Source organism: Falco punctatus (genome assembly GCF_963210335.1).
Source record: "Falco punctatus genome assembly, chromosome: 9".
Lineage (NCBI taxonomy): Eukaryota > Metazoa > Chordata > Aves > Falconiformes > Falconidae > Falco > Falco punctatus.
The window spans coordinates 36,895,800-36,913,670 of NC_137589.1; the positions used below are offsets into that span (position 1 = coordinate 36,895,800).

Genomic DNA, 17,871 nt, shown 5'->3' on the forward strand with positions numbered 1-17,871 from the left:
CAAACAGAATTTTCCCTCTGCCTAGCTGATGACTGCTGTTGTTTGCTTGTCTTCCTTAGCTGTGATTTTTGGCTGCAAGCTTCCCTGGTCCCTGTGTTCTTGCCTGCAAAGACTTTCCCTGAGGTGCCTGTGTTCTCCCTTTTGCCCAAGTTCCCTAAGGTCCTTAAAGAGCAGCTGAGATTCCCATGCTATTTCCCACTGACTGCTGGGGACCGACTCCTCTGTCTCAGGTCTGTTCCAGCTCCCTCTTCCCAGCTCCAGGCTTCCCTACCAGCCCTCTGACGATGGGATGCTCAGAGGGATGCAGGTGCAGTGCTGCGTCCCAGACTCAGTGGTGCTGATGGAGAGGGTAGAGGGGAGGAGAAGGGTTAGAAAACTTCCTGGATCTGTGCTGGGGCTCATACACAGGCTTGGAATTTCACTCAGGTAGCTGTGCTAACACGATGATCTGCCTGGGGCAAGCATCCCTGTAGATAATCCCTCCAGCAGGGTTCAGCCATGGGGAGGAGGAAGGAGGGACAGGCTCTGGGATCCACAGCAGGGTGCTGAGCACACCCACCCAAGCAGCTCATACCAGTCACCTACCGGCTCTGCATTTCAAGTGTCTTTTGATCAAAAGAAGACTAATCTCCTGGGGAGTCCAAAATAAAACAGGATGTTCAGGCTGGAAGCTGCATATCCAGTGTTCCTGCCCTGCTTCTTTATGTTTATCTTTGTGTCATATTTTGACTTTGTTGGAGCATAGCTTGCTTATTTGTTCCTCGTTTTTTTGCTCACCAAAGCCACTGGACTCACCTGATTTGTTCTTGGTGCTGGGGGGTGGGGTGGGGGGGGTGGGGCGGGAAGGAGGGGGAGGTGAATATTTTTAGCTTCTAAAAGAGTACGAGCAGACTGTCAGCTGGAGAAAACTTGGCTGGAGTAACAGGCTGGCTGCTCTCTGAGTGGGGGTCTGCAAACACTCACCCTATCTCCTGTTGTTACTGTAACAGATAACATGACAGAAAATGAGGAGATGTTTAAGCAAAAAATCCATAAATTGCTCAGCGAAGCTGAACGAGACTGGTTTGTCAATCCAAAAGAGAAATGGACTTTTTTTGGGTCTCTCTTTTTCTGCTGCACAGTCTTCACAACCGTGGGTAAGTCCAGAGGTAAAGTAACCCCCCTGCAGGATCAAGTGCTATTGCTGCTTTCTGCAATGTATTTCTTCTGGGGAATGAAAAAACCCAAACCAACCAAACACAAACCCCAAATCCTTTTGAATTTTTTGGGTCTGAAGGTGGTTTTGCCAACACAAATTGCAGAGACGAAGCTGAGTCTCCAAAGCAATTCAGGATCTAGTAACTCATGTTGGTAACACTAATTAGCTGCATCATTACATGCATACTATAACATGTACTCATATATGACATGTACACAAAACTATTGTATTAAAGTAAAAAGAAAGCTCCATTTTTCAGTCAAACCTTATCCTTCCTGTTATTGTGCAGTATGTTGGGTAACATTTATTATTAAATACCTCTATTATAATAGTAAGTACCTCTTATTAAAGAGGTAATTCATTATGCACATATTGTTTTTCAGTTGTTTCCCTCTTATTTATGTCTAACCCAGCTTTGTAAATCTGTAGCTCTATACTTAACCATGCAGCTGCCATTCACACTTCTCTGGGTTAACAGCACATGGCCATGTTTAAGTCACATTTCTGAAATCTTTCATTCTGACTTCACATTTCAGAAGAGGACCCAGATGAAATAGAAACATCTGCTTTGGTTTTGGCTCCCCCTGCATTGCTAAATACAAGTCCTTGTGCCCATTCCCAGAGCTACTTTTGTCCCTTTGCTAACCTTCCTCAAATGCTGGCAAGTACAGACACTGACTATCTGGATTTTTCAGCATCAAAGCTGGATGGGAAATATTCCCACAGTGTTGTATCAAATTGCAAAGGCATTAGGACATACTCAAAATCCCCGTGTGGATATGCATCTTAATGTAAAAGAAAAACCAAACCTTAATATACTATATATATTAATAATATATTTAATATAGATCTATTTAATATATATATGGGAGTTAATATACTCCCTTGGAGCTTGTAGGACACGCTTGCGTGCTGTTTAAGTCACGGTGGAGGCTTGGCCCTCAGACTGATGGCTTAGGTGACTGTTCAAACTCAGCTTCTTGCAGCCCCTGAGTTTGAAGACAGAGGCAGAGCCTGGAGGTGCAGACCTGAATCCTCACCCCAGTGAGTATTTCCTAGTATAAACACAACAGCTAGGAACGTTTGGAAGAGGACAATTTACCAGAAAGCTTTGACTTCAGCAAACTGATGGAAAACCATATTGTTGAAAACTTGCTGGGGTATACTTACCCATCTCCCTTAACATGGGACTTTACAAATAAACAGTGACCTAACATACTTATTTCTAAACTGTCATTATTTCTGGCCTTTGTAGCACTGAGCATTAACACAGCTTCCTCAGGTTTTGAGCTGAGTTTTGGGATCAGTTTGAAGCCTGGAATATTTGTTGCTAGTAGGAGGCTATTTCCATCGCGGTGGGTTTGCTTTTCTGTTTGTTTGCTATTTGCAGTAATAGGAACTGATAAATCGCTTCAGGTTAGAGCCAATTTGGCTACCTTTAATTGTCTAGGAGAAGTGAGGCATCTAGTCTGAAGATCGGTTGGCTGAACTGCCGTCTCTTTGCCTGTAGAGGTTGCCTAGTGGTCAGCTGGGCTAGAATTCTGCATGGCTAAATTTAAGCCCAAGATAAATTTTAGCCCTTGAAACTGCACTAGGTATTTTTAATGCCTGGGAATGGAGGAAAAAAACACCCCAAAACTCCATACAATAACTACAATAATTAATCTTCCCCAATTGCTTCAGCAGTAAGGATCAGCATTCCCAGTTAGCCAGTGGGGAGCAGAGTGACAGGGAATAAATGTTTTTTCAGTGCCTCACAGCAAAGGGGGACTCAGGTTGGATGCAGACCAAAAGCCTATGGCAGCTATTAGTGAAAACAAATATGAATGGACAAAGAAATTGAAGGAAACCATGCCTCAGCATATAAGCTAATAGTCTTACAGGCTAAGTACCTCGCCTGGAAGATCATCTAGAAAAGAAAAATGTTTCTGAAGGGAGAGAAGAAAGTCTTTATGTCTTTTCAGAGCATGAGAAGAAAAATGGTTGTTAAAATTTAATACAGTTAATATAATGCTGATGTTTTCTCCCACTGTAATGGAAAAGCACTAATTTACAATTTAAGTTTCATCCGCAGTATGTTAGAGGAAGGAAATACAAACACCCAAATGGAATTTAGGGAAAGGGCATATCTTCTGCTATGTTTTATATATCATAAAGGCCATGTGCCTAGTAGTACCTCCATATTCATTGTAATTGATATTTGTAAGCTTTAGTACTCTAGAATAAACATGCATTTCCTCATGTGATAAACGCACGCTTCCTCACTTGACCCTTTGGTTCTCTAGATGCATTTAAGAATCTCTGAAAACTATGAAGCTGGTCAAACATGCTGTCAGTACAGCAAGAAATGGCGCTAGAGCTCGGCTTGAGGGACTAGGGGCAATCTCACATTCTGTGACCAGCACACCATGCGCCACAAGTAGTTTGGACAAAGAAATGAAGTTTGAGGTACGGCTGTCACTGTCCCAGCCTGATCCGTAGTTTCAAGATTCAGACGGTCATCTGGATCTGAATCTTTCCAGAGCTCAGGGAGCTTCATTCCCAGAAATCCTCCAGTGGTCCTGTGAGGTCCTGGAGGCTGGCCGGGAGGTGATCCCCCACCTACTGGTGCACAGCCTTCCCCCAGTGCCGGCTGCTGGTCCAGCTCAGCCCTCAGCTCCACCACATGCAGGGACCCAGGGGCCCAACACCTCTCTTGCTTTCTTGCCTTTTGGATCCTTCTTAACCCAGATTCCCAGGTCAGGAAATCTCCCTGATAATACCGTTCTCTCCGGCAGGACAGAGGCTGCACACTAGGCTTGGGCTGGCCCAAACCTTTAGTTTCTCCTCCCTAAACAACCTCTTGTTGTCAGATGGTTAAGTCAAATGGCCGGTAAGGTGCAGATAAAACAGGGAGAGTTAATTCAGCAGGACTGGCAGACCCCAAACCTCCAAGTGCTTGAAGAGGTAGGATGCCTGCATTAGTAACGAGCATTTAAGCCTCCAAAATTTTGCTAACTTCAAAGCAAAGGCAAAAAGAACAGTATGCTCTAGACTAAAAATTTACTTTTACAATTGACTGCAACCAAAAGCTCAGAGGACATGAATACCTAATAAATCACAATGTTCTCTCTCTCCTTTTCTCTTCCTCTTCTTATTTTTGTTCAAGGTTATGGTAACACCTACCCTGTGACACGGACTGGAAAATACCTCTGTATGTTGTATGCTTTATTTGGCATCCCTCTGATGTTCTTGGTCCTGACAGACATGGGAGACATCCTTGCAACTGTCTTATCCAAATCTTACAATGAATTCAGAAAACTACAGTCAAAAATTCTAGCCTCTAAACTCTGTTCTGGATCCACATGTAACAAAGAGGTTGAGCTGAAACGCAGGGCGCAGTCTAAAGTAGTCATCAGTGAGCCCTTGACTATTATGGAGGTGCTGAGAAGTCAGCCAGGTGTTAAAAGGAAGCCAATCAAGTACCACAATGCTGAAATTTTTGAAATGTTAATTGCCAGAGAAAATGAACACACAAAACTGACAAGAAATAAAAGCATTGAGAGATGGAGTTCATGTCCTGAACTAGCCAGGGGAAAGACAATGTCCAGGGTAATTGAGAATTTTGACAAGATAGGGAAACAGTTAGAAAAATTAGATGTGCCAATTGTATTAATGGTGCTAGTTATCTTTGTGTACATCTCCTGTGCAGCTGCTATTCTCCCACACTGGGAAACCAGGTTAGATTTTCAGGAAGCTTTTTATTTCTGCTTTATCACGTTGACAACTATTGGATTTGGAGACACACAACTGGAACACCCCAAGTTTTTCTTGTTTTTTTCCCTCTATATTATTATTGGCATGGAAATTGTCTTCATCGCTTTTAAGCTGGGCCAAGACCGCTTGATTGGTTTGTATAAAAAGGTCATTTCATTTTGTGGGGAGAAAAAGATGCCATCAAAGAAGATATATCCAAAATAAGAGCAATCATTTCTCCTTCGCTTGTAAGCACTGGCCACTGCAATGAGATTAAACTGCTCCTGTGCATTTCTGCCTTGGGCTGGCAGGAGGCATATTTTACTCTGATTTCCTCTGAGAATCCACTGTAAAATGGCTGAACACCTCAGGAGACACTTGGTGAAGGCATCTCCAGGGAGTACTTCCCAGCAAGGTCCCATCTCCTAAATAAAAGAAGATGACACATGATGAAAAAGCAGAAGGCTCTCCCTGCCAGTGCTCCCTAGCACCTTTTGCAAAGCTCTGACTTTCAGCAGCCTTTCTGTCTTCTCTCCCACAGCAAGCCAGTTTAGGATTTTTTATTTTTTATTTTTTCAGCATTTGTCCAAGCAAGGTCCAGATCACTGCCTTGTTCCACCTTGTCTGCAGCCAGGGACAGCTTGGCTGTGGCTGTTGGTACTGAACAGGGACAGCATGCTACTGCAATATGATGCATCATCTGAGAGAGCTGGGGAGGAGGAGCATGAACCCAGCTGCCCTTCCATCACGACCGCACGTATTGCAAAAACAGCACCTTTGTGCAAGCCAGAGGAATTTGAAAATTAAAGGAAGGAACACCAAATTGTCCCCTCTTCCTCTGTCCCCTGTCCAGAAATCGGTCAGATATTTGTTCATCTGTTCAGGGCTGAAGCCACTGCTTTCCCATCATGATTTATCATATCTGTACTCAGCCCAGAGTCGGTATGCATCTCATCGTGCCCAGCTAGAGAAGTGCTTATGACAAGTTCTGCTCTGGAGATGGCCACCTGGGTGAAGGCACACAGTGACCCGGAAGCTGGGACACCAATCCCACAGTCCTCACTCCTAACCCATGTTTTGCTCTGCACAGACTGCTTGACTTCTTGGAGTTCCTTGATGCACTCACAGAAAGAAAGGCCGACCTGTTTCACTGGGGTGTGGTGAGGATCCTGTATTTTTGGAGCACATTAATATGTGAATAATGCTGTTTCTTCAAGATTTTGCTTATATTATTCATAATCTAATTCAAGATAGCAGTGATAATTTTTTTCTGTCAAAAAAACCCCAAGTCTATAAAAGAAACCACTGAGTTTAATTAACCGCTTCTTAACTTGCAAATGATATGCATGCCCACTGGATGTGGATGACATCTCTAGATATTAACGCATGCTTGGTTATGACAGCTTGTCATTATTCTCCATAGCAAATTTGCCATTTGAAGCTGAGATTTTATATAGCATCTTACCTCTGTTACACTCCATGTACATGGTAATGTGTGTGCAGTCCTTATTAACAATTAGTTATGATTAAGCACTGATGATATGCAAAATATATAATAAATGATGGTATATAGAAAAGTGCTTAATGAGGATAACAATAAAGAATACAGCAGCTGGAAGGATCTCCGGTTAATTTTTTCATGTTTACCACAACTTTGGCTTCACGTACAAAGTCCCTCTGTACAGACTAACTCTCATATTACTATATTTCGTGCCTTTGGATTAAAATCAGTGTAGAGCTTTGGATCCATGCCAGAGTTTTAAAAATCAATGAAAGGACTCGGATGATTTAAAGGGCTTTGGATCAGAGAACTTCCTGCTCCTCAGGGTTTTCCCTTGTGATATGCCTGACGCTGCCAGCATCAGTCAGAAATAGTCCTTATATCCTTTGACTTGTTACTCTTATATCAGTGAGAACTCATTTATGGAGAGAGATGAATCCTGAATTCATCCCCTATCCATTTTGCATTGACATGGTACCTTGATACCTTCACATTTACTTCATGGACTTAGGGAATTTTGGCTGGACTTGCAATAAGCGTTCTGCACCAAATCATTCTAGTTCTGGCCAAGGGATGGCAGTAAACAGCTTTCCTTCATACAGAACCTGTCAGCTGGGGGGGGGTGAAAATGTGTTTTATAGAAGGAGAGAGAACAAATCACATCACCATGACCCTCTGTAAAATGACAATGCACCTGCCTCTTGAATACAATGCACAGCTCTTGTCCTTCACATGCCAAAGAATATGCAAAACTGGAAAAAATTTATAGGCCAGCATAAAGGATGAATAAAGATAGGGAGCAACTTCCGTATGAGACACACAGAGTAGCTCTCCAGTCTGGAAAGAGGCAAGAGACTGAAGGAGAGATGTGCAACACTAGAAGGGCACAAGGAGGGAAAATAGGGAATGATGGAATGATTGTTAAATGTCTTTCATTTTGAGAGCTAAGGCTGCCAAATGAAACTTGCATGTGGCAGGTTTAAGAAAAGAAACAGAAAGAAGAGAAAATGGTACTTCACGCAACATATAATGCAGCTGTGGGTACTCCCTGGCATGGGAGGATGTGGTTGAAAGTTCACACTAGATCCCATGGGAGATGGGACAAAATCATGAAAGATAAATTTGAAAAGCAATTAAATACAAAGATAACACTTCCGGCTCAATAATCACTGACTCCCAAACTGGCAGATGAGGAGGAAGGCTCTCTACAAACTTTCCTGTCCTTGTGTTCTCCCTTTGCAACCCACTGTCTGCACCGCCTTGTGCTGACCTGATTCCAGTGCCTGTAGTGTGTCACAACAGGTTGTGATACAGCTAACAAAATATTCCGTAAATCTAATTTCCGAAGAGATATTTAATTTCAGATTTGTGTGCAAGGTAGACAAATGAGCACATTCTGATTCTGCAAAACGTATCACCAAAAAAATGCGATTTAGCAACACTACACACCCAGCCTGAAGCAAATATAATGCGGTCATTTGTCTTGTGAACCTAAAGGAGGGTGGATAGCTGGACACACACCCAAGTGTCAGGGATAAGAAGGTATTTATGTCTTCTGCTCAGTTGCACTGAAACATTCATCCCACACAAACAGGAATATCTGGCCCTAATTTTCTTATTCCCGAAGCTGGAAGCCAGTTTCCCAGAGGACAGGGCAGTGTGCCGCAGCCTTGCGCTGACAGCGACAGCAGCACTTTTGTCTGTGCAGCAGGATCAGTACATTTATTTAAGTATATTTATTTACTGTAGCTCAATAAATACAGCAACAGAGTTAATGAAAATGAAACAAGGTAGTGACTAGCGCTCATTTAGTGAGCCTCAGGCATAAATATTTATGAGTTGACTGCTCTTGTCATGGTCTAAATCCTAGAAGAATTCATCACCTCTGCCCCCAGAAGATTTTATTCAACAAAATTAAGATGGAAATCCGCTTGTTTGCATCAAAGCAGCACAAAATACTGCTTTTCATAAGTTTTTTCCATCACATGCTGCATGAGGTGGTGGATTAGCTGTGAAGGGTTTCATGGAGGAGCTTTTCTATCAGGAAAGACGTGACTGATGGAGAAAGAGTTGCTTGATGTGTAACCCACAAAGGATATGAGTTATTACAGACCCAGCTGGAGAGCTTTACAGATCAAATGCGCTTGGTGCTGAAGGATGCTGGATCAATCACTCCTGATTGGGCCAAGATGGCAGCTGTCACGAGCACTTAGGAGCAGAGAGGAGGGTATTCCTGGTGTGGGAATTTCAGAGGGAGGGATGGAGGAATGAGTGGAAGGGACAGAAAATCATCTTTGGGCAGAAGGGTTAGAGGGAGAAAATTATAGCAATGGCAGTGGAAGGAGCCATTTACTGTATAGACTTAAATATGGTGAAGAGATGCCTGAAAGACCAAAAAGATGGTGAGGGCTGGTGCCTGTGGCCTGGGGAAGGTTTGTGCAGCCAGCCCAGGGTTGGAGAGCCCTTTCTCAAACCAGCACGGTGGTCATGGTTGTTGGGCTCCAGCACAGGTGTCACCATCAGCAGCCACAGGGAGGGCAGAAGCAAGGAAGCCTCCTGAGAGATAAAACAGAGGCAGAAAGAAGATACAGGGGCTAGACTGAAAAGCCATTAATGAAACCGTCAGAACTGTTCCTCTTATCCTCTGCTTTGTCGTTTAACGAATGACAACCCATTCAGAAGCATCTTTTGCACAAGCAATATGTCTGAGGACTCAGGAAATTCTTAATGGGCTTTAGGACTTGTCATCTGTGTGCCAGTAGTTCAGATGTAGTCCAGATTTTAGTGGGCTCAACGTTAATAACATCTGATAGCACTTTGATGGCCTTTATGCTTTTTCAACTCGTTCCAGGTGGAGATGCACCCACATCACAAAAACACTCTCATATAATGAATGCTAATAGCATGCATGGTGGTGGGCTCAGCACAGGCAAAGGCTGAGACTCCAGCTGAGAGGAGTCCCTGCAGCCCCCTCTGCTTCCAGGTTCCAAACATACCTTGTGATCCTAATTCTTAGACCACAGGGTGCATCAAATAGAGCATGTGTGGCTGTTGCATGCAATGTGAGTGTTTTGTGAAGCCAGAATGATGGCTCTTAATATTTTCCCTGGCTTTCACAAACAAAACAATTTTATTTAGTTGTTGTTTTTGTTATTATTATTATTAAGCACTTCCACAGGCTGTAGTCATCTGTTCCACCAGGACGTATTTTATTCTGAAAGCAACTTAAAGTATTTAGTTAGGCTACCTTTCCCTTTCTTCCTTACCTTATGCACCACATACATATAGAAAAAATATTGGTCAAGCCATCCAAAACAATAGCCTGGATTACATGTAAAGCAAGAGAGATCAGGTTGCTTAGGATAAGTTTCCATTATCTTTGTGGAAGTACATAAGCACAGATGGTGACAGAAATACTGGGAATTTGCTCCATCACTCATAGCAAGTAATAGCTGTGTGAAGACAACAGATCTCTCATATATGACTCCAATATTTTTAGGATAGCAGCCCGAGGTCTAAGTGCAAACCTTCATGGACAAGGAAGACCATGAATGCGCTGTTTGTGCGTGCCAATAGCTGGTTGTCTGCACGTGGTACTCATTACAGAGTTCTAGGAAATGCTTGGACAAATGTTAGCCGGCTTGTGCGCTCAGTATTGCATGTGAATCTGAGCTTTTTTTTCCCCTTCTTTTTTTTCCCTTTGAGTTAAAAAGTCAGTCTCTCAGTAGATAAAATCTAGTTCTTTTGAGGCTGGTTGAGACTTTTTCAAGCTGATGAAGCTCTCAGAGTCTGGGCACAGCCAGAATCCTCCTGACACAGAACTTGTACATAAAACTCCATGTCTGTGCATTTTCAGGATGTACCAATATCCAGAGGAAGTGGAAAGAAATGGGCAAGATGGAAGGGAAGGGAAAGGAAAGCAAAGCAAGAAGAAAAGAGTAGACATCTGACAGTGAAAAATGAGCTGCTGTGTTAAGCATCTACTGATGAGAAATCAGTGTAACGATGTTGTCTAACAACATTGACTCACTACATTATCTGCTTCTACAAAGTCCTGTGTGAACAGGAGAACTGAGAGAGAGAAGACACCACAAAATCAGCATGTAAAATTGCCAACATACTTGATGCGCTGCTGGAAGAGAGTTACTTGACCTGCAGATTGATGCAGACTGTCATTGTGCTCTCTGATCAGTGCCCTGGGGGGGAAAGCCACCCGTTCGCTGTCTTCTGTCACGTGTGACAAAAAGATTTGGGAAGCAGTGCCAGAGTTGGAGGCTGGGTCCCTGGGTGTGGGTATAAGATGCTCACGTTCTACAGTTTCCCCAGTTTGCACTTTTCCTGAGGCAAGTAATAGAAGTTGTGGCTGCTAAAGGACTTTGGGGGTTTGGGGAATTCAGTGTATATATAAAGCCTTCTGCCCACCAGCTTGATAATACACTTGGGTTTAGGCTATTTTTCCCCGCACGCAACTATACAAAGCCTCAGGAGAACGCTGACTGCCTAGATTTCACTGATGCTTAATGGATGGTTTTCCAAATACACTTGCCAGCCACAAGCAGAGGGCTGCCATGCCTCCTGAACGATAGAACTGGCTGATGCCTGGATGAGAACTTCTGATAACACTTAAAAGAAGTTTGAAGAAAACAGAAGTTTTGAATAGATCATAGCGGCATTTTCATAAAAAGTTTTCAAAGGAAGTCTGGATTTCTAGGAGGATTTTTAGCTGAACTGCAAAACGGTGGGTTTTAGCCATTTCATCTTTGAATGACCCCCTGATATGAACATGTTCACATGAGACAGAAGGGAAGGACCTGAAAGATCAAGCTCTTTGTGGTCCCCCCACGCTGTCACTGTAACTGCAGCTTCTCGCACAGAGACGGCAATGGGTCAGGTCACTCTGCTGATGAAAGAGGACTGGCTTTCTCCAGGGCTGATTCCAAGTTTTTTCATATCTCCTGGGAGAACACCAAACTTTGGTATGATCCACTTCAGACCAAGAAATACTTGGTGTTCTTGGTAAAAGATGTTTCTCAAACAGTTTAAATAGTCTTACGTTAAGACAGTTTTGTAGTTACTGGAAAGGGTAAAAAAAGAGCAAATGAAGGTTCATGAACTTTCCTTAGAGTTTAAGAGCAGGACATGATTTGCTGTACTAAGAAGTTTGATTTACTGCCTGGATCTGTAAATAAAAAGTGCATGCTTGGGCTAACATTAGACAGCCAAGAGCACTTTTTTTGTATCTGCTTTGCAAGAAAAGTTATGCTGCCAAATGGCTTTTACAGCAATTTGCTATGCTGATGAAACAAACACACTTTGTGTTCAAAAAGATTAAAGACTGGCAGGTATACGTGTTTTTACATTATAGAAAAGCCACCTCCAAATGCTACGTAAGAAGCAAAGGGCTGAATGCTGATCTTGAAATCCATGGCAAAGCTGACAACGCCTTTAGCAAAACCAGGTTTGGAAACAAGGGACAAATGAAACATGTTTTGCCATTAATCCCTTTGATCTTGGTTTTAGAAGAGTTGTTTCATGCCTAAACTGCCATCTCATGGAAAAGGTTTTTTCTACACACAAACTAGCTAAATTCCTGATGGTTGTTGCTTGTCTTTTCTTTTTCTCATGAAAGGGCTGGCTATTTGTCTTTGCTATCAGCAGTGACCTGCAATCAGGATATGATCACAGACTCTGGAGACAGGGAAACTTCTCCATGAAATAAACCCAAGTTCTTCTTGGTCAAAAATAGAAAAGTATTAGGATGCATCTTCTACTTAGATCAAGCACTCTGTGGTTATTAATTTTTTTTCTGTGGCCATGTTTTGGGCAGAGCTCCCCATCTCAGTTCCCATCAGTGGCCCAGCACATCCCTGAACCCTCAGGCAGAACCTGAGACATGTGACGTGCCCCATGGGACATCGAGGCTCACCCCATGATGGGGCAAAGGTTGAATTCTTCCTTGGAGAAGCATGGAGATTTCCTCTGTTAGCCTTGTTTTCCATTAAAAGAGAATAAGGAGACAGAAGCACCAAAATTAGCAATGCTATAAACTCAGCAACTAAGGAAGTAACTCAGTCTCCAGGTGATTTTAAAATAGGGTTTAGGGTGGATGTTCACTGTTCTCAGTATTTCTATTGTTGGGGAAAAGGTGTCACAAATAAACATTAGGAGGTTTGCTCTGGTAAAAGTCTCCAGCCTGCCACTTCAGACAGAAGGATTTGAAGTTGTTGACTTTGGTAAAAGCTCTTTTGATCTACAAATCTGACCTGATTTTTAGTCTGAAAAGCATCACCGAGGAGCTATGCAGCCTTTCAGAGCAGCTCCATTATAAATGAGGTCAAAAGATTTGGGCCCTGATTCTGATTTAACTTTCAGCAGTTTCAGAGGGAAGCACCTCTGTCAAAGTCAGCAAAACCATTAAATTATAAACCCAGAAGGGGATTAGGGTCAGACTCCTTGAATTCTGTTAATAATTATTATGGCTGGTGTTTATTATTTTTATTATGGCAGCTCTTTGGAGCATCTTAGATAAGGACCTTAAGTAACCATACTTTATCGAAGAGTTTCTAGCTGCCTGCCTGCCACCGCATGCATCTCTGTAACTAAAGCAGACCTTATCACTTCCTGCCCGTGCTGGCGAAGCAAGAAAGCAAAAATCTTCGTGGCAAGTGCACAAATATGTGTCACTGGGTGATTGAGTAGATCTGTGAAGCAGCTGCGGTGTATTTCAAAAAGGCAGAAACCTAGTGAAATAGGAGCCGTGAATGCAGAAGCCTCGTGCAACACAAATTTCATGACAAGGAAAGCGTGTGCATTGCCTGCTTGTCCTGTTCCAGCTGTGTCACTTCACCCTGCCAGCTGTGTTCAAGCTCATGGGCACTTGACCTGACCAATCAATCAGTCAATGCCTGACCAACACAGTAGTTTAGGATATTAGTATTTGTAAGTATTTATGGTGATAACTGCATAAACCTCTTGGATGAGGTTTAAAACCTCCTCTGGATATTGGGAAAAGCATGAGTTTGTCAGTCTTCAGTAGTTAATTTAACATTCAGCAACGATCTGGATAGCTCTCATTCAAGGTGCTTGCAGCTGCCTGGAAAGCTGGAAGAGTGGGGTCATCGAACACAGCAAGAATTTGACAAGCAAAGAATGAATAAAACACTTCTCACCTCTCCAGAGTGGGGAAAGAGAAATGCGATAGACTTGCAAAATCGCAAATCATCAAGCACATTTTATGAAACTAGACTAGAAGGCATGTATGTCAGACAAGTGTTTATGGTTGTATTATTATATCTTCAAGATTACGTGATTTACAGTAGAAGAATTTGTATTCATGAGTCCATGAGCATCACTTGTTCACAGACAAGAGCTGCCTTTGAACCAAGCTGGAACAGGTGCAGAAAAGAGATCAGTCAGAAGAGCAACCACACTTGAACGCTTGTTATTTGGCGAGAAGGGGCCAAGAGAGACTGGTAGATGCTCAGAGGAAAAGGCACATTTAAATTCAGAGCCTGCCTGGCTCACTCTCTGAAACATTTGTTGAAATTGGGCAGAAATACACTAAGCTGGGAGACAGCTTCACAGCAAAAAGGGTTTGAAACAACAGGATTTAAAGATAAGGAAAGGAAAGCAAAGCAGATTGCAATGTCTGAGAGAGAGCTAGGCAAATGCACAAACTGTCTGACGGGTTGTAACTGCCCAGTCTGGCTGGGCAATGAGCTCCTGGGCCTCAGATGGCTCTTACTTCTGCAGTCCCATATAGATCTCTAGAGCACAGCAAGATGTAGCCTGTAGAGGAATGAAGCTGGGTTAATGAGCATTGATAATATACAGCTGTGGGTTGGCTTTAGGGGCAGCGGGTTGGCCGATGTAGATAAGGTGCAGCTGTGGCTGGTTAAGTGAAGTGGTTGAGAGCCAGTGAAGAGAGAGCAGCCGAGGAAGAAGCAAGAGAAGAGAAAGTGTGCGCTGGATGAGGTAAGATGAGGAGAAGGCAGCAGATGGATTGTATGAAGAGTATGCTGGTATGAGATGGTGAAAGACCTTGTTGCAGCTGGCTAGTTTGGAGAGTGCTGCGACAGTAGCCTTGCAGTCTGTTAGCTCTACAGAAGTCTCTGGGTCCTTGCAATCTGGAGAATACACCCCAATCCTTCCTGCAAGATTAACGAAGAGATAACCTCTCTGGACTTACTGCCTATTTTAATTTAATTTTTAGTCCCAGTGAGTGAAGGGAAGTTAAACTTGTAGTGCGGCTGGAAAGCCACATACACAAAATATTGCCCACTTGAGTGGAAGTTCTCTTAAAGTCCCAGAGCCTTTTAAACTGAATCTGCTCCTTACTACCTCCTACTTGTACAAGATAAAGAGAAGCCAAAATGCCAATAGAAGAGCAAAACAGAGAAGCTGGCCACAGCCTCAGTCTGCCTGGGCCCTGAGGCACTAACAGGCCATAATGCCCCTGCCCAGCCCGCTCGGGGCTTACCCCCACCCTGCCCAGGAGAAGCCCAGGGCCACCAGCAGTTGCCCCAGTGATGGCATATGATGCCAATCTCCAGCTCCCTACAGCCCTGCCCAACCATGGACCTGCTGAGCCAGGCTCCCCAGAGGCTGACATCCCAGCCTGGCTTCTAGTGCTCATGATCTCAGCAATTTCTGTATCTACATGCTAAGTGTATGTTCCACACTCTTGTAGACTTGTGGTCATTATTATATTGGGGGTACTTCCTAATGATTTATCAGCACCCTGTCCTTGTGGGTGCAGGAACTCCTGTCTCTGGTCCATGGAGAAGAAACAGAGGAGCTGAGAGATGAAATGATCTTGCTTAAGGTTTGATGCTAAATGTGGCAGGTGTTCATGCAGGTTTTTTCATCATGATGTTCTGAGAGGGGAAGCCTACATGTGTAAATACTCTACAGGAGTATGTGCCTCTGGATCTGGGGTCTTTGATTAGAGGAGGATGCTACTTGCCTGGCAGATGAGTTGCTTCCACACCTTGCCATCACACTCATCTTCATGTGAACTCTGTGAGTCCCCCTGGTTCTGGACATGCAGGGTTTAACTTCTCTGCCCATGGCAATAAAAGCTGAGGTGTCATAATGTACTGTTGATCTATCAAAATATTTCAGCAATGTCAGATTTATTATTCTTTCAGCTGAGAGTCTGTTAGCATGCATGTGCTCTGTTGCCTTTGCTAGGCATAGGGCAGTGTTCAGGACGGTCAAAATAAATAGGTTATGGCAACTAGTTTAAGTGCTTAAATTCCTAGAAAGGCTCTCGAAGTCATTGTGTACTTATGTTTTGGCATGGCTCAAAGGCTATTCTGAGTGAAGGATATCATTGGCAAAGAATTCCGGCCAGGTGGTTTAGCAGGTCATGTATTTAGCTTGTAAAATAAATGGAGTCATAAATATTAATAAGTACCCTGAGTCCTTACCTAACAACAGTGTGCTAGGAACAATTTTTCTGACTTCAGCTTTTCTTTCTGTTCTGGAGCCAAAGGCCTTTTGGCGGAGGCAAACGGCTAGGTGAGGCAGGTAGGCTCTTTGGGGTACCAGGGACCCCGACAGGCTGACAGTGTGCTTGTGTTCATTGGCTACACTTCCAGTCTGATGGCTGGTCCTTGGAAACTCATCTACATGTGGTCATTGTCAAGATGCAAATCACAGCTACTGCATCTGCCCCCTCCCTGCCAAGTTTTTAATATCTAATTGTCCTGAGGGGCATGAACTGTTTCCTAAAGGGTGAAGCTCTATTTTCTATGTATGCTACGCTGTCCTGATGGGTGAGTAATTTGTATTTGTGGAAGTATGCAGGCATCCACTAAATATAACCTGGAACTTCACAGCCGAGTGACTGGCTTAATGCTTCCTGGATGCTTTACATCCTCTGACATGATTCAGATGGATCTCTGTGGTGAGAGGACAAGGCACTGCTTGCATAGCTCAAGTAAACTCCCAAACCTGCAGTGACTGACACCAACTGCAAAACTTATTTTCTTCAAAGGAAAAGCAAAGACCTTAAATGTGACCCTATCCCTGAATAATGCAGCTCCTGCCATTTTAGTTGCACTGCTAAAGTCCTGGGAGATGCCTCAGTGCATTTCAAAGACAATACCCTCACTCCAGCCAAAGGAAGCATTGACTCAGTAAGGCCTGTGGAGTCAAGGCCTTTAATTGTCCTCTTCTCTGTAATTCTGGGTGCAGAAGCTTCCTGGTGATTCCCAGCTGTGGGCACTCCCCACATCTGCCTCAGCATCTATTGCAACAGTAATATGGGAAGTCATTCACTGGGAAAAAATATGTAATGATAATACCCTATATTTCATACAAAGTATAGAAATAATGCTCTATATTTCATGAGTAGATTTCTAAAACTCCTTCTCAAGGCTTGTGCCCATAACAAATCTACATCTCCGCTGCTTCTCTTTGGCAGCACTGACATGACAAAGGTGTGAAGCCAGCACTGACATCAGTGAAATACAGAATTTTTCACACTGTGACAGCACATTTGGAATGGGAAAATGCCCTGGATTTCTGCTAGGCACTTGCTTTTTGTGTGGTGTTACAGGGCAAACTGTGCTGACACAAGGTAGCACTGATTAGTGTCATGTTCCCTACACAGCAGCAGACATTGAAGGAGCAGAGCTGGGAATTTCTAAAATGCCTTGAGGAGCCCATGGGAAAGAGCTTAGCCAGCTAGAACATCTTGTGTAATGGTCAGATTTTCAGACAACCTCACGGTGGGGGTTAAACATCAAAGGGGTGCATGGGGTGCTTCTTCCTATATCACACAAAAACTCGTCTCTCTGGCATAGGGCTGGTCCAGACTGCACCAGTGGTCCCACTGATGCCAGGACCTGTGATGCCATGCTATGACATGTGCCTTTGGCAGGTCATGCTCTGCCTGTCTGAATGCAGTTGAAGGTTTATAGCTCAGCCGATGAAGCTTGCAGAAATAAGAGTGAAAGGCTCAGACGTATTTACTTCTGGGAATAATTAGGAAAAAAGCCCAAGTTCTTCGATCACAACACAAGCCATCCTGGGTTTGGTTTCATAGCTCTGCCTCTCCCTGGAGAGAAGTAAAGTTGTTCTTAAGCAACTGCAGAGTGAAGGATGTATGATAACGCCTATGGTCTGACCTCCGTGATCTAGATCCTTGAAGCGAGGTTGGACTTCTTATTTTCTTTCTTATGGTTTCTGCTTCTGGTGGTTTTAATGGTGACAGCAGGAAATAAAAATTGGGAAAAAAAGAGAAAAACTTATGGTTAAAAAATTCTCACTGTATTAGCGTGAAGTTTGTTTTTTTGCATTTGCTATATTCCCTGAGGGTTACCAGTAAGTGCAAATGCCTTGCCTTTATTTTTACTTTTCGGGCTGGGTCGCTCGGAGCACGGCAGACCCCTGTCGCTCGGTATCCGAAGCCACTAGATGGCGCCACGGG

The 17,871-nt window shown here is 43.5% G+C and overlaps 1 protein-coding gene across 1 annotated transcript in view; it reads left to right on the forward strand.

Moving 5' to 3' along the window:
• The window catches only part of KCNK18 (potassium two pore domain channel subfamily K member 18), a 28,749-nt gene extending 11,273 nt beyond the window's left edge, over positions 1-17,476 (forward strand). The window contains exons 2-3 of the mRNA XM_080403275.1: positions 990-1,136; positions 4,347-17,476. Of these exons, the coding sequence (XP_080259401.1) occupies positions 990-1,136; positions 4,347-5,158 (959 nt within the window). The 3' untranslated portion in view covers positions 5,159-17,476. The remainder of the gene's footprint in view (positions 1-989; positions 1,137-4,346) is intronic.
• Positions 17,477-17,871: the final 395 nt, after the last annotated feature.